This window comes from Ambystoma mexicanum, chromosome 11 (genome assembly GCF_040938575.1).
Source record: "Ambystoma mexicanum isolate Mex_15411 chromosome 11, UKY_AmexF1_1, whole genome shotgun sequence".
Classification (NCBI taxonomy): domain Eukaryota; kingdom Metazoa; phylum Chordata; class Amphibia; order Caudata; family Ambystomatidae; genus Ambystoma; species Ambystoma mexicanum.
In genome coordinates, this window is record NC_090934.1 from 233,989,998 (window position 1) to 234,013,104 (window position 23,107).

At 46.6% G+C, this 23,107-nt stretch overlaps 1 protein-coding gene across 3 annotated transcripts in view; it reads left to right on the forward strand.

Moving 5' to 3' along the window:
* Positions 1–23,107, forward strand: part of MED18 (mediator complex subunit 18) — a 361,400-nt gene that overhangs the window by 328,585 nt on the left and 9,708 nt on the right. Inside the window, exon 3 of one of the 3 annotated variants that reach the window (XM_069622939.1) lies at positions 162–348. The exons of the other annotated variants lie outside the window; for them this stretch is intronic. Within the exon in view, the coding sequence (XP_069479040.1) occupies positions 300–348 (49 nt within the window). The 5' untranslated portion in view covers positions 162–299. The remainder of the gene's footprint in view (positions 1–161; positions 349–23,107) is intronic. 3 annotated transcript variants of the gene reach the window in all.

The window sequence follows — 23,107 nt, forward strand, 5'->3', positions numbered from 1 at the left end:
CTTCCATACATGACATGGAAGAAACTTCATAGTTTGAAGCGCACCTATATTGTGTCACTTGTATCCTTGCCTTGACCTTTCTACACCTTGCAACCATCATCCATGTCTCCATTCCTCGTTACCCCTGCAACTGTCCTTCTCCTTCTCCTACTCTGTTCCAGGTCCTCCTGGCAGCCAAAACGGTCTCCTGGTCGCTATGGCGACAGTGGAAGATTGCTGGACTTCCTCATGAGCGCCCTCTACGTGCTGCAGTATGCGCGCCAACGCCAGACGTCGGGTCGCTGCCAGAGTCCTGCGGAATGGAATTTAATCCCCCGAAGGGCTCGCTCCTACGCATTGCAACTTCAGGTACTGCCCCACCCATTGTCATGATACTTCCTCACTTCTTACTGGAGGTTTTACACCTCCCACAGTCTATTGATCCATGCTCCCTCAGCTTGGCTGGGGTTTTTACCCACTTGATCTTTCCCCTTGTTATGGATTCTTTGTCGCCACTTTCTGTACTTTGCAAGTTTGTCTGTCCTGCTCTCTTACAAGACTTTGTCACAGTTTCTGGTCTTTGCAGCTTGTTGATCATAATATTTTCACTTTTATTATTAGGTTCTGGTTTGGACCCTTCGTCTACTTCCCAGTGAGGGTTATTCAATTCCCTCCTCTTTAGCTTTATACAGTTCCCATTACATAGATTTACATACAGTAACTCCTCGGGACAAGTTCCTCTTCTCGTCTTCCATTGCCCGGCGACCTCCAGTCCCTCCCGTTCTCCCTGTTAACTCTCTGCAGGCTCTTGCGTTCGCTCGGGGCTCTTCTCAAATACTGGGTTTCTCCTTCTTTCTCCTCGTTCATGGCTGTCTTTCTGCAGTGTATGGAGCAGGTGGTTAGGAAACTGCTTGTGTTCCCAATAACTTGTTCATTAATTCGTGCTGATCTGTTTTCGGCTTCCCCTACATTTGGAAGCGGCTTCCTGTTTACTTTTCAGATGGGCTTGGCGTGTTTGTTTGGGCACCCTGCCCACCACGGTAGCAGGACTCTGCTTTCCAGCGATACATCGGTTTTCCCGTTGTCGGATATGCTGGGCCTCCATTGTCTGGCATTCAGCTTCTCTTCGAAAGTTGCAGGCTCTGCGACTGCTCTCTGGCCCGCCTCCCTCAGGCATGCTCCCGTCATGGAACTTCCCTGGCGTAGGATACTGTGTGCCTCTCCAGCTTCCTCCACTCGTCCAGTTAAGTATGCATGTCTTCTGAAAGAGTCTTTCTCATTTCCTTCTTAATGTTGGTAGGCTCCAGCATTACCTTCAGCCAAACAACTATGTGGTATTTTAAGTCTTTGTAGCAGTTAGTCCCATGTATGCTACTGGGTTGTGTGGCTTAGGATGTTCCTCACAGAAACGGGAGTCGCTGTCCCGTAAGGAGGACTCTCTCCCAGTGAGGTCCCACTTGCCCAGACACCTAGGGAGAGTCTTGCGGGTAGGGCTTGCCGCCCTAGCCTCAAAGGGGGAGTCTCTCCCTAGGGAGAAGGGATGAATAACTTCAATTAGTCAGAGCCCACAGGTGAGTCCTGTTGAGTTGTATGCTCCGTATTAGTGCCTGCGGGTCTCCGGTTGTTGGTTGCGGCTTGCTGTTACCGGCGCATCTGCATGGCAGTGCAATCTAGCTTCCCGGTCTGCCGTGCACTGGCTGACTGTCGAATCCTGCGGGGCTCATCACTAGTGGTTGGGTCCTGGCAGATGGCATGCGACACATAACTGTTTTCTCTCTGATGCTTCTTGTTGCTTTCCCTTTTGCGTGAAAAGTCAGTAGGAGAAATAAGAGAACACTGGCAAGCATCTTGCTGAGATATGTATGGCATGAGGCAAAAGTGGACTGCTCAGAAATAGCCTGGCATGGGGAGAGTGGGAATTGGAGTTCTCCACTGCCATCGTTGTCTGGGTTAGGACTGACGTCGGTCCTCTGTAAGGTTGGACAACTTTTTCCACCCCGCCCCACCCTCATACCTTCACCCTCTCCCCTGACCTCCCATCCTGAGAGGGGATCCCCCTCGCCTCTTGACAAGGAGAGGGTGTTGGCCTTGTCACAATACATAAGTGTTGTGGTGAGTTGAGATTACTTGACACTTCCCATAGAAAAATGAAAATACTTTTTCCTGTATAACCTTTTACTTCACTGCTGCCAAATCTGGTGACGTTTTATGAACATGCAGAAGAGTGCTCGTTTGCATTGGGTTTTCCATAGGCTAACAAAAAATGCACTTTCTGGATGCATATCTTGAATTTTTCTACTTTGATTTTTCACATTTTTTTTGCACAATCATAACCCTTATGTTGAACTTCAAACGCAGACAGAATACATGCTGGCATTTCGGTCATCCAAATCCGACATATTCACTTTTTAAGGACAACGGTTATCAATATATTTCCTGTACACACAAATGGAAAAAAACATTTAAGTGCTGAATGAATGGATGAAAGGGCCCAAACACACCATGAAATGAACAGATGAAGGATCTGTTTTTATATTTGCAATACAGACAGTACACACACAATATACATATATATTTTTAAGTAACTGTATTTTACATTAGATATTGAAAGCGTACAAATACCTGAAATTATGTGATGTTCGTTGTTTGGAAAATAAGTGGGAAACCAGCAAAATACTGGTTATGTGCGTTATTGTGAACAAGCATTAAATGTATTCCATAATATTATATATGGGCATACAAAGGCTCCCAAAAAGTGTCCTTGTCCTTACCCTAACATATTTATCCTGGTCACAGTGCCTCATTACCAGATTGACACCCCATCCTAGTTAGTCCCTCATAACCCCTGCAACCTCACCATTGTCGGAATACCTTTATTACCCTGACGGCCCTTATCTTTGCCATTCTTTCATTACCACTACATCCCATCATGTGCCTTATCCTTGTCGGTTACTTTTTAACCCTGCATCTCTCATCATCCATTGTCCCCATAACCCTACCTTTTTTACTGTCCCAGTGGGGTTAAGCTATGTATGTAAAGAGGTATTTTTGACAGTGTATGAACATTACAAAGCACCATCAGTTATAAACACTTCGGAAATTCTGTCAAAAGCTTTAGTTGAAGGGATGTTGTTTTCAAGCTTGCGCTTGAAAAAAACATGCACAATTAGTGGAAAGTCTTAAGAGGACGTTATGTTGAAGCGTGAAATCTAAGCACCATGGACACTTGACATTTATGGGAAGCTACACTGCCATATCTCAAGCCCGCATTGCTCATAATATAGGTGGTTTTCCAAAGGTCTTTACAGGTACTGTAGGGAAGCAGAAGGAAGAGACTGGCACACAGGTGGCATGATTATTGCTATACACTTGTATCAGTCAAGAAAATAAAGAGAAAACCTTACTTTCCCTAACTCTGTGTGGTTTCCCTGCCTCAACTAAAACATTAAGGGTTCTTTCAGAATGTCAGTGTAAATGAATAGTCCTCCAACACAAAAGGCAAAGTTCAAGGACTTCTCCTTGGCAGACACACTGCCCATATCTTAACACTCTGTATGAGAAAGTCTTAGCACTTTTGCTGGACTTTAGGACTTTTAATTTTTAACCCAGAGAGAGTGAGACCTTTTTCACACTCTAGTATTTTTCTGTGATTTGGTCTCTGTTTCTTTTGACTTTGGAGTCTGACAAACTCCATAGGCATCATCTTTACATTGTATCGCACAGCACCTTCAGTCAGCCCTTCCAGGATTTTTCGGCATGAAATGGCAAATTTTGCTGCATGAAAGGGCAAATATTGTGGCGCAAACATTTATTTATTGCATGATTTTTGCGGGACATTTTTTATTAACTGGATGGTGTAAGATTGCCAATTTGCAGGAAAGAGGCAGAGTGCAAGGCTACAAGAGAGCCAGGATATCATTATTATGTATCTTTTGTATTAATTTAATAGGGAGAGTCCCAGATGTCTCTGGCTTGGCAGAACATTGTTTGATTTGGCTACATTTTTGGTTTAATGTGCATGCCTATTTAATAGTATTAACTAAATTGATCATCATCAGTTGTAATGCTGAAAATATTCCCCTTCTATGTTCTTCAATCCCTCAAACACCCACACACCTCTCACCAACACACATCGCACATCTCGCCAACTCCCCATCACAACTTGCGTTCCTGAACCTCTGTCATACATATACTCACGTGCTATGTCACACTGTCAAGTCACAATTTGCACTCCCCAGCCCCTGCCACACTCCAAATCATACTCCCAACTCACACCTTAAACTCTCAATTCCTCCCGCAATATACAGTCCTTCATTCGTTTGTGCTGCTTCTGCATCTTGCATCCTTTCTCCCATTCTATCGCACTCTTTCCTCATCCTTTTTCCCAATCTGCAGCTCACTGCCTCTTTACGGCCAACCGCTTCCTCTCTGCTTTCTAGCTCACTGACCACACGCTCCCTCTACTTTCTGTAACTAAGCTCTCTCTCGGAATTCTGTCCCACCGCATCACTGCTTCCTCTGCTCTCTTGCCTATCACTTCACATCTCACCCATCACTCTCCCTCTCTCCCCTTTCCCTCTCATAGTGTGACCATTTTTTCATTTTTTTTTAAATTTAGATTTTGACCCAGATCCTCAAAAAATGGGGCATTTCAAAATAGTACTGAGGCTATGCTATTTTTAGACGACCCATTTTTGAAAAAGAGCAGGTCACCTTATTCTCAAAGGTGACCGGCGCATTTCCACAGGCTTGAGCTGTAGCGCAAATTGTGCGCTGGCCAGCTGTCTTGAATAGAGTTCTGGGTTGTTTGACCGAAGAGTAATTATTTGCGGCGGAATTGACCGTAGTCAATTTTCGCCGCAAATTGATTTGCACTTCAGCCAAACAACCCAAAATGTACCTTTCATCAACACCCCCCCCCCTCCCCTACCTAACTGCTTGGTCGCTGCGGCTTCCCCTGCAACCCTGCAGCATCAGATCCGTCTCTCTAACATGGGTCGGATCCGACTCCGCGGGGTCCCTTTTTAGTCATTTTGGGATTTTCCGATGACCTGCCTCCAATTTTGAGGAAGCTGTGGACACCCCTTCAATCCCCAAGCCCAAAAATATTGAACATGGAGAGCGGGTGACACCCCCGCAACACAGGTTTGGTATAAAACTCGATTGAATGGTCCTGGCCGAAATAGGTCAAATTGTACCTACAATCGATTTTTGTAGGTCAAAATGGGTAGTACCTTGAATAGAAGCGCTCTCACGACAGTGTTCTGCAAGCTCCCTGCGCCTTTCACAGGGATTAAAATGCAACCCAAAAAACACATGTTTATCCTGTTTGAGCAACAGAAATGCAAGCGACACAGCAGCGGTTCATACCTTAAAAGAAATGCATGACAGGGTCAGGAAAGACTGTCATGCAGTGGCACCCCCACATCCTGTGCGCGTAGGGTTGCCTACAATTTCTGCACATTTAAAAGTGCATCTTGCTTGGAAATGTGGGATGCGCTTTTAAATTGGCAGAAACGCCCCCCGATTTGCTCAAGGAGGTGAAAAAGGCCATCTGAATAGGCGCGCATATAAAATGTGCCCATTCAGGTGTCCCTTGTGGATTGGGCTGCTCTTTTTTTGGACGTAGGTGATGAGATGTGTTGGCACATTTCATTTTTTTTCTGTTAAAAAATTTTGTATACCTGCCATCCTGAGTATTTCTTTTTTTAAACCGTAGTTTTTGCAGATTTAATTTTTTTTTTTTTTTATAAAGATACTGTTTTTGCACAAAACGGCCGTTTTCGCAGCATTTTGCAGGATCACAAAATCGCTATAAGCTGGATGGTCTGTTTAGTACAGTGACACAGGGAAGTCTTATAGTTCCCAAAGGTTTAAATACCTTCTCTTGGTAAAACTATTGTTTCCAAGAGCAGTGAAGTGAAATTGACTTTACTTACATTTTGTAACTTTCTAGACTCAGCATATGCTGTCTTACCATAGGTAGCTGGAGGGGTTACTTAGTATCCACTTTGTCTAGTTTCTCATGTAACATTTTTTGTTACCCTTTCTACAATTAATGGCTGGTGGCAGTGGTTTACTTTTTACTACCATTGTGCGCTTTTACCGTGGGCTGCCTTCGCAGCTGCAGTAAGGCACACATGGGTGCCCATTTTGTCAAAATGGCCCCGGTCTTCCTTTTTCGCCATTTCTTCTTGGAAAGGTCCTTCTTGAGATTTACTCTGCGCGCCAAACCAGGTTTGGTCCCTTTGCTTGTTTTGTCTTTGGCGGGCTTCAGTGCTGAAACCCGCCTCTAGCTCCCCCGTGTCTGGCAGGGGCAGGAAGTGAGGGGGGTGCTGAAACTCCCTGTGCTTAATCCCCTTGGTTACAGGTATGCACCCAAAGGTGATGGTCCGGCTGGCTGGGCTGTCCTTGGAGGACAGCCACCCTGATGTGTGATTGACAGCTAGGCTGCGAATGAATGGGAGAAAACTGCATAAAAGGTGAGGCTTTTTGCTTGGAAGTCAGTCGACCACTGGACAAATGAATCTGAAGAAGCACTTGGAAGAGACGCCTGCTGCAACTCCTGGACTGTTGGTTTGCCCGGTGAAACCCTGCTGCAGTGGTGAAGCTTCGAATTCGCCTCGACTAGAGAAGACCTTCGAAGGACGACTTCTCCCCTTGGGTTGGTGGGACCAATCGACCCCAAGACAGGCTCATCTGGACATCCTCTTGGAGCTGGCTGTACTTCCATTGCTCCTGCAGGAACCAGTTGCCAGGGAGAGGAATACCAGAATCGAGTGAATGTCTTTAAGTCGGTCCTGAGCTCCAGGAAGATCCTCCGTACTCCCATGAAGCAGGACCGACCAAGTCTGAGCCACCTCTACAGAGTGCTGGACTCCAGATGTGAGGAAAGTCCATAGTGGTATCCGAGAACCACAGTGGTGTTATTTGCGAGAGACGCGTGCGGCTGAAACCGCAAAGTGCTGTTGATCTGAAGTTTGCCCATTGCTGCCGCTGACCTCCCATTCGTAGTGCAGGAGTCCCCAGACGTCCTCTCTCTTTTCCCCACGACTGAGGCCCACGAACAACAGGATCTGCAGACCTACACATGAACAGAAGCCAGCTGAAACCAATTTCTTCAAATCAAATGTACTGTGAAACTAAGGGGTTGCTTACTTCTTGTGTAGCCTTGCTAGCTCTCGGTTGAGACTTCACTTGGTTGCTTTTGCAGAGTTGCTTGCAGCTTTGCCCTCGCAAGCCTCCCAGCTTGTGGCCCTACAGTGATTTCATGTTATACAAAAACTTTGAAAACCTGTTACTTACCTGCAGAGAAGTGCTTCAGCTCACCTAGACTTTTGCTTAATTCGCATTGGCTGGCCTTGCTCCCTGAAAGACTATTTTTACCTGTAACTTTGTAATTTACTGTGCACCCAGGGAAGGGTTCATTTACTTTGCATTGGAGGGTTCAAAAGTACTTACCTGCTGAAGAATGTGTTAACCTTTGTTGTATTCCCTAAAACCTTTTCTTTGACACCAAACTCAGTATTGCGCTAAATGTACCAGTGGTATATCAATGTCCTAGTTATTTAAGTCACCTGAGGGTGTAGGAAGTGTCTTGTGTGCCAGCCCCAATGGGTATCTACTGATTTATTGAAACGGAGTGTGTATTTTGAAGTATATTTTTGTGTTACATATAATTGCCCCCTTCTAAACAAGGCTTATTCAACTGACTGTTAAATTAATAAATACTTGTTTAATCAAGAAACCTTGAGTGTAAGAGTGTATTTGGATACTTGTCACTGTGAATCTCTGTTACACCCTAGAGCTCACACTGACCCCTCTTGAGATGAACCTTGCTGCTCAGCCACACTACCAACCTGTGTAGTACAGACTTTTACCAAAAGTTGGGTTACCTATTGCCAGGAGGACAATATTGGTGTAGTCTCCCAAAGGGTACTGCATACAATCTTGCTTAACTGTAAGCAATCCTTTCCTTTTTAGAAATGCATCTAAAAACAGTTGTTACTACCTACAAAATGGTAAAATCTGCAAATATTGGAAATGCCAACATAGAGGTGTAAGAAAGCTTCTCATAAGAAAACAAGTATAACCGGATAGCAACAAAACCTAAAATTCTACTTCAAACCACCAATGATGTACCCCTATTTCACCCTAGAGGTAGTGCCATAAAATATAGAAAAGAAAAATATCCTAATCTGTACAATAAAACCTACCACTTGCATTAAAAATACCATCCATTGGGGTGCTGTTGAGCAACCGCGTGTAATGGATGCCTAGCGTTTAAGCACAGCACCACGGCACAGTTATCCGGCAAGGAGGCGATGAAATCCCGTACTATATGCCACCATATTAGCAGTGGGCAAAATCCTCAGTACCTGCTGTGTGCCTGGTCCGAGTGCTGTGCTGGAAGAGGACTGGGCTGCTAAGTTCTGAGCCCTGCTGGCCCGGACTGTGGGGAGTGAGTGGAGAGAGCGGGCTGTCGGCGGCCTGCGCACAGGTGGGCCCCGGCTGCGGTTGCAACGGAGTTGTAACTGGGATGCCCCCCTGCATAAGTACCCTGTTTGCAGGTGGTTTGCATATTGCTTGCTGCCCGACCCGGCCCCCTGCTCCCTGCCGGAACTCTGGGGGCCGAAATGTGTGGATGCCTGGAGCTGCCCTAGCTGAGGAAGCTGGTTCGTTAGACTGACTCCCCTGCTGCCTGTGGGAGGCCCCAAGACCGCATTGCAGGAGCCGCTGGCACAGAGGAGGCAGCTCCTGATACCAGACCTAGCCTTTATTTCTCCCCCGGGAGCTTTCACACCCCTGACTCTCTTCTGGAGCTCCTGGTGGGCTGGCTGATGGGCCCCCTTACACACTGAGAGGGAGACACACAGCGGGCTGTGTTCTGCACCGTGGCGGTTCCCCCCTGGGGGGAAGACTAGACCAATCCTGCAACCTGGGCCGTAAGCAGTGAACCTGTTTGAGAAGGAGGTCGGATGTTCCCCACATGCTGGCGGAACTGAGGTGATGGAAGTTTTGCCCCATCCCACACCCCCATACATATAAGGGCAGCCTTTGGGTGCTGACTGCCCCCCTCCACCCCTCCTACCGGAACCGAACGTTGAGGGCATTAGTAGACGCTGTGCTTGGGGAGCCCCACCTCAGCAAGGCAGGACCCTTAACGCGCTGTGGAGGCGGGAGCGAGGGGGCCTGAAGCCATTGACCATCCACTCTCTGGGCGACTCGTGAGCTGATCACCACATTGTGACCCCTGGCTTTAACGCTGTCTGCAATCAATGGGACATGGCCTCTACCACAACAAACTCCTGATATCCTTGCATTTCTGGGGGCCACTCTCCAATCAGTTCCCAAGGGCATACTAGGACCCCTACACTTCTTCTTGCCCCGAGAGTTGTGATGGACAGGAACTTCTCAGGCAGCGTGTCCCTAGCCGCGGATAGAACCACTGGTTCACCTATAGCCTGCCCTGCTGGACCCTGTGGCGCTTCCCCCAGACCTGACCAGCATGATGGCGGCTATGGCAAAGGGATTTGTGCCGGTGCACGAGAAATTAGACAATATCACAGCTTATGTGGCATCAATGAGATCCCAACTAGCCCATGAGGGCGCCTGGATTATGGAGGCTGAGAACTGGATAGGGGCCAACGAAGGCAGCCTGCACGCTCTCCAAGACACTGTCACCGCCCTGACCAGAGATATGAAATTCGTTAAAAACAAATGTGACGACTTTGAGTTGCGCACCCAAAGGAACAATATACGCATTGTTGGGGTCCCTGAAGATGCACTCACAGGGAAAATGGAGTTGGCCGTCGAGAACCTACTGAAAGATCTCCTGGGAAGCCCTGACCTGTCCCCGCCCTTTGCAGTGGAGCGTGCCCACCATGCCGTGGCCCCCCAGCCCAAACTTGGTGACTTCCCCAGACCTATAATAGCAAAAATACTAAGCTACCAGGGCAGAGACCATTTGCTTCGTCTAGCCCGAGAAAGGAAAGAAATGAGAGTGGGCTCCCAAATCATCCGGATGTTCCCCGATTTTTCTACCTCGGACAGCAGGAGCGACGACAATTTATTGGTTTGAAAAAAATGCTCAGGGAGAGGCATGTCCAATATGACATGCTGTTCCGTGCACGCCTGAAGCTCCAGTTCAGAGGCAATCTTTACTTTTTCATGGTCCCAAGTGAATCGGTGAAATGTATTGAAGCACAGATACCACTGGACAACCCAGCTGCTGACCGGGTTGAGAGTCGCCTGCCAACCTGATGGCCCTTGGCTCATGTGTCTCTGCCCATGATCAATGATGCCTGATTTTACATGAGTAGGTAGGAGCATGTATTGTGTAACAACCGCCTCTTTGCAATATAAATGCCAGGGAAAATACCCCAAGTTCAAAGTTCGATGCTGTGCGACAACAGTTTACCCCTTTGCAGTTGCTATGTGTGTTTGCAGGATTAAATATAGGCCCGATCCCAGTTGGACCGAGTTTTTTGTTGGGGTGGGAGGGGGCACTGCACTGCTAGGAAACGGGGGGTGGGGGGTGGGTGAGGGGCGGTGGGGGATGGGACATTGTTATTAAGGTATGGCCCGATAGGAGCTGGTGCGAACGTAGCGCACAGCCGGGGAACGCGAGGGAGAAAAACTCACATTTTTGGCAAGCGAGTACTTGAGAGGGTGGACATCATGGTACATAACATTCTGGGCTAAAGTATTGCATTGTGTATACAAATGGTTAATACTGGGAACATGGCACAAAAGATAAAAATACAGAGCTGGAATGTCCAGGGCCTGGGTAATGTAACTAAAACACGTAAGATAATGTCATATGCAGGCTGCCACAAAGCAAATGTGCTGCTATTACAAGAAACACATGCCAGGGAAGGTGTGTGTTGAAATAAGGCCCCCGAATGGGGTAGGAACAGATACTTTACCTCCTACTCTTCCCAGTCCTGGGGGAGGGGGGGGGGGTAATGATACTGGTACATAAAAACTTAAATTTGTGGAGAAGAAGGTACATATCGACCCTGAAGGGAGATATATGTTGATACACTGCATCCTAGAAGGTACTGAATTGATCCTTGCCAATACATACTGTCCCGATATCGACTCCCCAGAGTTTTTTACTCCTTTTCAGAAGCTCATATTTGCATGCAATGGGTTATCTTTTAATTTGGGGCGGCGACATGAATTTGATAATTGGTTGCTCAACAGAACTGGCTCAACGCCCAGGCCTCAACTATGGCTGCCCATCGACTGCTATCCCTCTTACAGACACTGGGTCTCTGCGATGTTTGGCGCACAATCCACCCCTATATGAGGGACTGCACGTTTTATTCCTCAGTTCAAAATATGTCCTCTCGTATAGTCTGGTATCTGATAACTGGCTCATTGATGGGGAGGGTTTCAGACGTGAACATTGGACCATGTACACTTTCCGATCATTCCCCAGTATCCCTGACGTTACAGGTCCGTGACAGACCTAACAACTGCTCTTGGAGGTTAAAATCAACCACTCTGGAAAATATAGTGTTCCAGGCCGATATTGACACCTTCTTTGACTGCAATACGAGGAGTCCACCTCCCATGGAGTCAGGTAGCAAGCCTTCAAGATTTATATTCGAGCAATGGCGATATCCAGGGAGGTAAGCATACAGAGGGACCTTGAGAAATCTGAACTGGCCCTTAAGAAGCTTGAGTCTGAATGTGCCCGGTCCCCTCATCCACATACACTACTGCATATCCGTATGGAACTTGAGACATTTCAGGCACATGCAACGATGGAGGTGTGCTACTTCTCCCCACGCCACGCGGCCAGTAAGTATGGCGAAGGCGATAGGCTGGGGAGAACACTGGCGAGGCTGGTGCAGACGGAAAGGGGGTGACCCCAGGTAGCCTCCATTCTTGACCAGAAGGGCAATGTTAAATGGGCAGACGAGGAAGTGGTGGAAGCTTTCTGTGACTTCTGTTGCGAGCTATATACCGCATATATAGCGGCCCCGCGGGGAACGTGCCATACATGCACTAATAGAACGTATCCCGCTTTCGTGTCTTAATTCCCAGGCCAGGGAGACCTTGCATGACCCCATCACGCTTGAAGGGATCATGACGGTCATTTCCCACCTACCAAAGGGGAAGGCCCCTGGGCCAGAGGGCCTCACGGCAAGAGTTTTACCAGCAATACGCTGCAGTTATAGCCCCTATTCTCCTTAATTTATGGCAGGAATTCCTGAGTGAATCGTTGCTCCCTGAATTACTGCGAGAAGCAGCGATTACAATACTCTTCAAACAAGACAGGCCAAGTAGTCCGAGCGGGCCCTACAGGCCCCTGTCACTGCCAACTGTGACACAAATATTTGCAAAGGGCAATCTAGCCGCCACCCCTGAGCGGATTCTATAGCATTGGAATCTCTCACCTACTGAAACAATCCGACTGGCCTCCCAATTCTCAAGTGTGATAAACCTCCCATCTGGAAATAGGTCTGCTAAAGCCTGATATCCCATCCCCTTCCACCTTACTTCGATTGCCTTATCACAGAGTGGGTGTAGCTCGGGGAAATTCCAGATAGGAAGCCACCGGTAGTAAGGGTGGTTGGTCTTGCTAAGAGCAAAGATTAAGCGTCATGCTTTCAGCGAGGAGGAGCCCGGGTCCGTTAGGGAGTCCTCTTTATATTGCCGGTCAAGGACTAGTGTCTTGAGATCAGTGTTCCCCGCCGCCAGTGACTCTAGTTTGACATGTGGGGGAGGTTGCGCTGTGACGTACAAATATGAATCGCCTGCCAGAAGTTAACCGCGGGGAGAGGCAAGCCTGATCAGGCTACCACCTTTACCCCCCTCTGCATTCAACTCAAGCCATCAGACTACCCGATCCATCGCTGCTTCCACAAAAAGATGTCACTAGACATTTTATCTACTTTAACCACTCTAGTGGCAGCCAACAACGGCTGCCTGCACAAGCCCCAGTTGTGGCGTCTCTTAGGTGACCTTCAAAAGACGCCCCCTGGCCAACGGGGGAAATGGATGACCTGCCTTGTCCCCTCTGAAGGGGTAATCCCCATTCAGGGCTGGCGGAGGCTGGCGGATACTGGGACAGACACAGACCCCAACTCATCACAGCTGATGGGGAACCAGATGACCTTCCACTCAGGAACTCGCCCCCTGATGAAGTAGGGGCCTTCCACATGCTCATGTCCAGGGTGGCCACTATGTTCGGCCTTACGCTAGAGGAGCAGGGAAAGGAGAGTTCTGTACCAGCGCAGAGAGCAGCGCATGAAATCTGGCATGTCCATCTAGCTGTTGGAATACGTCTGGGAGGATGGCCTGATTACCCTGGCGCAAAGTACAGAACCCCAGAGAACGCTGCCGCCTGCCTGCGCGCTCAACCCATATCAGACTGTTGTCACTGCAGCTGCCAGAAAGAGTTTGGCTAACCTATAGTCATCCTGCTCTGTAACCCCAGACAAGGAAGACAAACGCCTTTTGTTAAGAAGATCATTACCACCGCAGCCACAACCATCAGGGCGGCTAATGCAGTGCCCATCCTCTCACAAAGTAGGAGGCCTTGGATATCTTCCATGAAGGCAAGTTGGCATCAGACCATGCCATTACGGTCTCTGTGGACATCGCTGATTCTGGTTATCGAATGGAGTGGTCCTACACAGGTGGGGTTGGCTCAAGGCCAAAGATTTTTGACTCGATGTCCAGTCCAGGGTCTTGGATATGCCCTTTGACGGGTCTGCCCTTTGGGAAGAAGGCAGAGGGAGACCTTGCAGTCCATAAAAGGCACAGTAACCCCTCGCTCCTTGGGCACACTACAGCAAAGGCATCAGTCATTTTGTTCAGGGAAAGGTTGCTATTGCAGGACTTCGCGGGATAATGGCACCACATACCAGTCCTCCTCCTCCCATTACAAGCCCCTTTACTCATCAGGGAACCAGTACAAGAAAAAGGCCCCAGTCCTACCGGGGTTCGCAGAGACGTTGTGGCTCCACCCAATCTTGGGCCAGTCTGGCAAACGGGCATGACCAGTCGAGGGCCAGGTCCTCCCGCTTTAGCACCCCGGTGGGAGGACTACTGTCAAGGTTTGTGAAAGAATGGACACACATCACACCGACAAAGGGTGCTATCCCTCCTCCAGCAAGGTCACTCGCTGGAGTTCGAGGACTATCCACCGGACATTCTCCCATGCACAAACCAGAGAAGTTGCAATACTTTTTGCTTCAAGAAGTAGGAGCTCTGCAGTGGAGAAGGATCCCATGGATGAACTGGTCAGAGGATTTTACTCCCGCTACTTCCAGGTAAGGTGAAAGTCACTGCACAAGTCAGCGATTTGGGGGCCCATGTTAGATCTGAGGGTGCTCAAGTTCCTCAAGGCACAAACATTCTGCATGGTCATACTACAGCAGGTGGTGTCCCAGCTACAACAAGGCGATTTCTTGGCATCCCTCAACCTTGAGGATGCCTACTTTCACATCCCTGTTCGCTTCTCATCGGCGCTACCTATGCGTCGTGGAGGCAGGAGTGCATGATCAGTTCAAGGCCCTTCCATTCGGCCTGCGTTCTGCTCTGTGGGTATTTACCAAATGCCTTGGGCCAGTGGTGTCTCACCTGCGGCAGAGGGGCGTTCATGTCTACCTGTATGTACACTGGTTTGTAAGCACCCCCCTCCCATCTGCTGGCAGAAACAAACACTGCCACTACCTCCAGTGTCTACAGAATCTGGGTTTCTCCAACTTCCCAAAGTCGTGCATGGTTCCATCGCAGCAGGCACTCTTATCTCTGAGCAAGACTCCACACCCAAACCTGCACCGCCAGACCCTCGGACGAAAGGATGGCAGCTCCTCTTGACAAGGTGCGCTGTCTCAGCAGTGCCCAGGTTACGCCAGTCTGCAACAACAAATTCCTGCTGGGGATGTTTTCGTCATGCATTCCGTTGATCACAAACTCCCGGTTACGCATGAGAACGGTGCAGGAATTCCTGAATGCCCGCTGGATCAAAGCCTCCGGGTTCTGGCATGACTGCATTGCTCTGACGCTGGGTTTCAAGCAGAGCCTTCGCTGGTGGTCAGTGAGGAAACCTCTGGTGCAGGGCGCTTGCTGCCGGAGCATCAAGCCACCGTCATGACAGATGCTTCACTAGAGGGCTGGGGCACCCACTGTCGAGTCCAACACACCAGGGGCCTTTGGTCTGAGGAGGAAAAGAGCAAGCACATTAACTGGGTGGAGCCACGAGCAATGTTTTGGGCCCTGCCCTTCCCTTCCTATGTGGAAAGGTGGAATGGATTTACACCAACAACACAACGTCAGTGTTTTATGTCCGCAAGCAAAGAGGAACAAGGTCCCCACGGCTTTCAAGGGAGGCCCAAGCCCTGTGGCTTTGGGCTCTACAGCAGGGCATGTTTCTCATTTGCGCTTCATCTAACAGGGATTCAGAGCACTGTGGCGGACTCCCTCAGCAGGGAGTTACGCTCTTGCCACAAGTGGAACTGCGCAAATGACCAGCTTCACTTGTTTCAAACGTGGGGCACTCCGGAGATCGACCTCTTTGCCGCCCACGACAACAGTCGCTGCAAGACCTTTGCCAGCTACTCGCCCCCACCCCCCAATATGGAGAGCTTGTGGGGTGCCTTTGCATGGGAAGGTACGTTTCTGTATGCATTTCCTCTGATGCCTCGAGTCCTACACACCTTCAGACTGTATTGGTGCAAACTGATTTTGGAGGCCCTGACAGTTTTGGTACCCAGACCTGTTGGGTAAGAATTGGTGCAGTCCCACTGTGTGAGACTACACAACACTTATCTGCTTGGTATTCGGTAATCCACCTTTTGGTATAGGTCTGTACTACACAGGTTGGTAGTGTGACCGAGCAGCCAGGCCTATCTCAAGAGGGTAAATGTGAGCTGTACAATTGAAATTTGTAAATACAAGTAACACGTACACTCAAGGTTTCAATTATAAATAGTTATTCATTTATTTATTTAACGTCGGTTTTAAATTAGTATTCTTTAAAAAGGCAAAAGGTTGTAAAAATACGAATAAACTTTGGAAATTACTTTTCAGAATCAAACAAGCCAGTGAATAATTTTTGGATATGCTTCATACACTTCTCCTACACCCGGAGGTGACTTCAATCACTAGGATAGTATTTTCATTTTTATATTGCACTGTTCTACTTTGCAGATTCAGAGTTGTAGAAAGGAAAGGTTAAGGGAAGTAAAGTTAGAACATTAATTGTGTCCTGGACTACAAATTGGATAGGTCTTCCAAATGTCATTTTACCGGCTAGAAATCTAGTAAGGAATTTCAGATTTTATTGAAACATTTGACTAAATTGATTCTTAGAGGACTTTACATCAAGGGGAAAGGAGTTCATCATTTTATTCTCCGGCTCATGACTCGTTTTCCAGGATTGACTGTACTCACCTCTGACACTTTAGTTGAAGCTGTGGTTGAGGCAAGGATCTGTGAACGGCATCTCTCTGATCATTCGTTAGTTAAGTTTAAACTGCATTTTGGATTATTTAGACGTGATTCTTGTAGATGGAGATAAAAACCGTTCATCGTGAAAGAGGAGAATGCTTTAAAATAATTAAATAGATCTATTGTGAATTATTTTAGTGAGAATAATGGATCCGCTGATAGTCTAATAAAAGAATGGGACTCTCAAGGCCTTGATAAAAAGATGAACTAATGAACTGGACTGCTAGGGTTAGGCGGAAACTAGGTTGAGAGATTTGGAATTGGGTGTATTACAATGTACATTTGCCCGCACAAAGGCTGTGGAAGATCGTATTAAAGTGGATAAGGTGAGAGAATTGTTGAAATGTGAAGTTGATGCTCAAGTTGCCCGTGGTATCTTCTATACAAAAGTGTTTCGGGGAGAGTGGAGATTGTAGTGGCGGGTTGCTAGCGAGGAGATAGAAAGGCCTTACTGCACGATCGTTTATCCGTTAGCTGGATAATGGTTCAGGTAGTGTGGTGTTTAAGAGAGAGGAGATGAGTGAGTGTTTTCTGTCTTTTTACTCTACTCTATATGCTGAGGACTGTAGTCCGTCAGAAAATGAACTCAAAAAGTTTTTTGATAAAATTGGAGTTCCCCATCTATCTCGTGATGCTAGAGACTTTATTGATTCTGCAGTATCGATTGATGAGGTCCTACGGGCTATCCAGGATTTAAAGATCGGAAAGTCGCCGGGGCCGGATGGTCTGTCGACTGAATTTTGTCAGTCTTTTAGTGAGCAGCTTTCCCCAGAACTATGCGCTCTCTACAATAGATTTTTAATGGAGGCTACATTATGTCCCTCAATGAAAGGCTATTTTTACTGTAGTTCCGAAGGTGGGGAAAGATGCATCAAAATGTGGTAATGATCGCCCTATTTCTCTTCTTAATGGGGATATGAAGATTTTTACAAAAATCCTGACCAATGGGCTCAATAAACATATAGGTGCTTTGATAGGTGGTACTTGGGTGGGTTTTATGAAACAGCGCTTTGGTTATGATAACATTAGAACGCTATTAGATGTTCTGAATTTGTCTAGTTCAGAAGCAGAGGATTTACTTTTTTTTTGTTTATGCCGAGTGCATGATGGTTTTGGTCTATTGTTCATTAATGCTGTGTGAGCGTTAAAGTTGAATATAAGTGCTAGGGTTTGGGTAAACTGCGTACTGTCAACTTCCTTTAAATTATTCACTCGTCAGGGGTGTCCTTAATCGCCCTACCTTTTTAATCTAGCTGTGGAACTGTTTTTGCTTTATATTCGACAATCTCTGAGTCTTTTAGGGTTTAATATAGGAGAAATTGAAATTAAAGTGTTAGCTTGTTAGATGTTACGATCGTCCTTAGTAATCCTTAAACGGGCGGAAATATTCTACGAGATCTGGTTGAAGAAGTGGGTAGGCTCTCGGGTTACAAAATTAACTGGCAAAAACTATAGTATTTCCAATTCGGGATACTCCCATACACGATTGGTTGTTGAACTGGAACTGTAAATGGGAAAATAGATCTGTAATATTTGTGAGTATATCTCACCAGAGATATGAAAATAATGGTTGGGTTTAATGTTGATAGTCATTGAAGCTCTTTGGAAGGACCCGCATAAATGGGAAAGACTCGCATTTACTATTTGGGCAAAAGTTAATGCCATGAAGATATGCTTTTATACATTATGCAGTCTCTTCCATTAAGATTTTCAAAAAAGGTTCTTGGTCGGGTAGCTAAGGTATTCCAGGAATGTTTATGGGGTGCTGGTAAGAGACCCAAAGTACCGAGGTATCTTATGATCCATTTGAAGGTGGATTTGGATATGCCTTTCTTGAAAATGATTACAATGGCTTTTTGTTAAAGAAATCGACTATTTATTTCTCTGAATGGATATGTGGTTCCACTTTGGGCTCGGATTGAGGAACACAAAATTAGACCTTTTCGTATTGAAAGTTTATACTCCTTTGATAGGTTGCCTAGACCAGTGGCTAATTTGCAAGCAGTGAATGTCACTAAGGATGCGATTATCTCTCTGATTAGTGGTGGGCAAGGGTTCTATTTATATAAGGAAGCTTCCATCTGGCAGAATCCAGGTCTGCAGATTAGTAATAGGATGTTGTGTTGGAGAAGCTGGATTAACAGGGGCATATTGTTAATAGAAGATATCTGGTGTGATGCGGGTATGCTGTCCTTTGAGGATTTAAGGTATACATTTGGTCTACATAAAAGGGAATTGCAAAGGTATAATTTGTTGAGTGCTTTAATTTCAGAGAGGAGGCAGATGATTGACTTGCCTCTGCTGCAGAGACCTGAGAGCTGTAATTTTCTTTCTACTGCGCCGCATAAGGTATCTAGTTTTTTAAAACTCTTTCCGACTGAAAGTCGTTCCTTAGCATTATGGGATAAGTTGAGATGTGCATGGTCTGACGAATTGGGAGAGGTTATATCTATGAAGGAGTGGGAAAGTATGTGGAAGGTTTCAAATAGGGCAAAAACTGGTTTAAATTTGCTCTTCATTCACCAGAGGACTTTAGGGCGTCTGTTTTGGACCCCAGATAGGATGTGTAAATTGAGACTTTCTGATAGTGATAAGTGCTGGGGTTGTTTGAAGGAAAAGGGTACTATGTTACACATGTTATGGAATTGCTAGAAAGTAATGGGTTTTTGGAATGAAGTCTTGGATAGGGTTGATATGGTGTGTGGTATTGATTTTCCTAGAAATCCATTAGCTGTGATAATGAAGTCTTTGAGTTGTGTTTGGCATCTTGAATATCTGATGTTGTGTTGGATTAATAAGGTAATTTTGGTTGCCGCTAGACTAATATTGCATGTCTGGAAGACTAGGAAAAGCCATATGTGGAAGATTGGTTAGTTCAGCTGCAAATTCTTTCACGTTTTGAGAAATTGAAGTTAGGTAAGTTACATAGAGAGAAAGTCTATCATGAACAATGGAGTAGATTCATTTAGTTTTATACTTGATGCTCCGTCAGAACAGTTTTTGATTTTATTTATATTTTCAGGTGGTGGGTGGGGAGGGTTGATGTTTTCTTCTATGTTTTATTTGTGCTGAAAAAATAAAAATGTGTGGTTTTGATGATAGGTTCTCTGATTGCCAATTCACTACTAATCTATGTTCTTTTGCTTACTGTCTTTTTTTCTATTTCTTTTTAATGTAATTACTGGATTTTATGTTTAAGTTATGCTCTGATTGTTTTGCTTAAAAATGTCTTTTCTAAATTGTAATTGTTATGTTGAACTCAATAAAGAGTTTAAAAAAAGTTTGAACAATTTCTCAGTAAATGTTAGGACCACTAAATTCGCCAAAGAAGTCTAGGTGAGCCTTTCCCAGCAGTACCAGTACACAAAAAGCTACCACCGGTATGCAGTCTATCCATTGAAATAATATCCATCGAATCATTATCCATTGAAATTCATTCATTGAAATGCTTTTCCATCGAAAAGCATATTCATTGAATTTCTTTTAATTGAATTTCCAACTCAAACATACCTTTTAAAATGGATGCATGGATCTTTGGGTTGGAAATTCAGTGGGTCGAGGAAAGGGTTACATTTTGAAAATGGGGGTCTGGTGAGGGACCCCTCGCCCCATGGTGTCGTGGGGGGGGCACATAAGCACCACAAGTTGGAGGGAGATGTCCAGTGCTGAAATACATTATAGATTTCAGCACTGGACAGCTCCCTCTGACTGGTGTAGTGTGCACTTTCATTTTATTTTCTAGGACTGGTGACCTTTTATTGGGGGGGGAGGGACTCCCCACCCCCACAATAAAAAAAAATAAAATAAAAGTGCACATTACACAAGTTAGAGGGAGCTGTCCAGTGCTGAACTACATTGCAACTGTATTGAATAGATTTCAGCACTGGATAGCTCCATGTAACATAATCTTATGCATGTTTCATCGACTTTCCATGCAACAAATAAGTGTTTATATATAACGAAACCCTATTAGATGAAAGGGTTTCGATGCATAAACACTTTGCACTTTATGTATGGCAATTCGATGAAAAGGATTCGATGGAACGAACCCTCGATGGAAAAGCTTTGATGGAAAGACTAGTAACTGCTACCACCTATGAGGGACAAGCAAATCGTCAATGGATTTAGAAGAGTGGACAGTTATTTGGAACACAGTCTATGGATCTGATGCACTTCTTGGATCAAAGTCTTGCACAAAGTTGGAGAGTTCAGAAAAATCACTTGTAGGGCCACAAGTTGTTAATTTTATGAGAAGGGAGTTGAAGTCCATGGGGAAAAGGTAAACCAAGGCAATTCCCAAGTGAGAAGAGTGCGGCTAAAGGCCATAAGGTAAGTACCCCAAACCTAAACAGTACCTCTGGTTAGAAGAAGAGTGGTACAGCTGGATTCCGTTTTGCTACAGATGTGCAGACCCTGGTTTCTGAGCTTCAGTTGTGGGGACAAGAGGGAGGGCGTCTGGAGGGTTCCTGCGGCAGTACTTGGGAGGTCGTCTGCAGATATGGGCTCTTTCCAATTCAGCTGCACTTCGCGGTTTCAGCACTTAGCAAACAGCACTGATGCAGATCTTGGACACCGGCTGGACTCTGCTCCCTTGATCCTGCACTCTGGTGAGGGGACTCTGGATCTGGAGGTCCTGGTTCAGGAGGGTCCTTAGGAGTCGTCTGGAGCTTCTAGCCAGATTCCTTTTGCGGCAGACGTTGTACTAGACTACGGACACTCGGCTCCAGGCATTGGGCTCACAAAGCAATGGAAAGGCACAGCAAGTTGGGGATAGTGCTCCAGTGGTGTTCGTCTGGGGGTGTGGGGTGTGAGTTGGTCCCACTAACCCAACGGAAGTAGTTTTGTCTGGAGCTTCTCTGTCGAGGTGAAAAAGGAGGTCAGCACAGCAGCAGGGCTTCACTGGGAAATTCAAAGGTCCACAAGGTTGCAGCAAGCTTTGTTCACGGTTTCTTCGGTGGGTGTTTCTCCCAGTGGTTGACTCTGCCTGTAGTCCAAACCCTCGCCTTTTAAGCAAGTTTCTCCCATTCTTGCACAGCCTAGGCTGTCAAATCACACAGCAGGGCGGCTGTCATGAAAGGCCAGCCAGCCAATCGGGACCAGTTGCATTCAGGCATTCCTACAGACAAAGGACAGTGGAGTTTCGGGACCCTCTTTCACATCCTGTCCTTCCAGACCCACTGGAGCCAGGGGCGGGCTTCAGGGCTGAACCCCGCCAAACGCAACACAAACAAAGGGCTCAAACCTGTTTCAACGCACAGAGTAAAACCCAAGAAAGACCTCACAAACAGAAAATGGCGAAAAAAGAAGACATGGCCATTTTGACAAAATGCTCACCCATGGGTGCTGTACTGCAGCTGAGGGTTCAGCCTGCGGTAGAAAAGCACAATGGCAGGAAAAAGTAACCCCCGGCACTCCACATAAGATGGTGTGCGCTGGACCTACACTACCTTCACTTTACTAGTCATGGGAACTGTAGTTCACACAAGAAAAGGTATTTTTAGACACTGCACTGAAGGTGCTGTGTCACCATACAAAAAGCAGAAGTCTGTGGAGTTTGTCAGACTCCAAAAACAGTGAAAACACACGATCCAAATCAGGTAAAAACACATGAGAGAGGGAGAAAAATGTCCCACTCACCCAGGAGTTAAAATTAAGTCCTTAGTCCAGCAAAAGAGCTGAGGGTCTCTAAGGTGGGAGGAATTTAGCACTAAGAGGAAAATTCTCCCTAACATAACCCCCTTACCCTCTCGTCCGCAACACTGATCAAGCTGCGCCCACAACAGTCGCCCGTGTCCAGGAATCGGGGAGCGATATTGCATCATGACACAGCCTCTCTCCATCTGGTGGCCTGGCTTCTGTGTTAGAGTTCGGGGCTCTGTCCCTTCCGTGAGATAGCTAGGCGATCCTGGCCAGGGCTAGAGCTCTGTCCACCTTGCAATGATACAAGAGTAAGTGGAAGTGTTTTCAAGTATGGTGCAGAGACCAACAGCTGCAACTTCAGACTATCCAGATGGAGAATCTGTTGCCCTATCCTGTTGTCCCTGGCTCATTCTGCTTTAACGCATTCTTCCATTAAGGTGCACCTAGCTGCAATCTCCATGTACAACCACGCTGCAGGGGTGCCATGCCTGTGGTCTCACCAGCTGGTGAAGGAGTTTTTGCATGGGCTGTTCTGGTCATTACCACCTGTCAGTCGCCCGGCGCCAGCATAGGAGCTCAATGTGCTACTCCCAAGACTTATGAAGTTGCCGTTCGAGCCCATGCACCAAGCATCTATTTTAAATCTTTCCTGGAAAACTGTGTTCTTGGTGGCCATAACTTCGGCCTGGCGAGTGGGTGAAAGCCAGGCTTTTCTGCAAAACCGTCCTATTTGACACTTCACAAGGACAAAGCTATTCTACGTACTAACCCGTCCTTTGTGCCGTAGGTGGCATCTGCTTTCCATCTAAATCAGCAGATGGTTTAGCCTGTATTCTTTGGCACACTAATGTCTCCAGCGGAGCGAACACTGCACACGCTGGATGTAGTGCACACCCCCAAATACTATGTGGCACGTACTAAGTCAGTCCATACAACAGATCAACTGTTTGTTTCATTTGGACCTTCTGGGTCTGGTACGTCTGTCTTCTATCGCAAGATGAATTGCTGCCTGCAT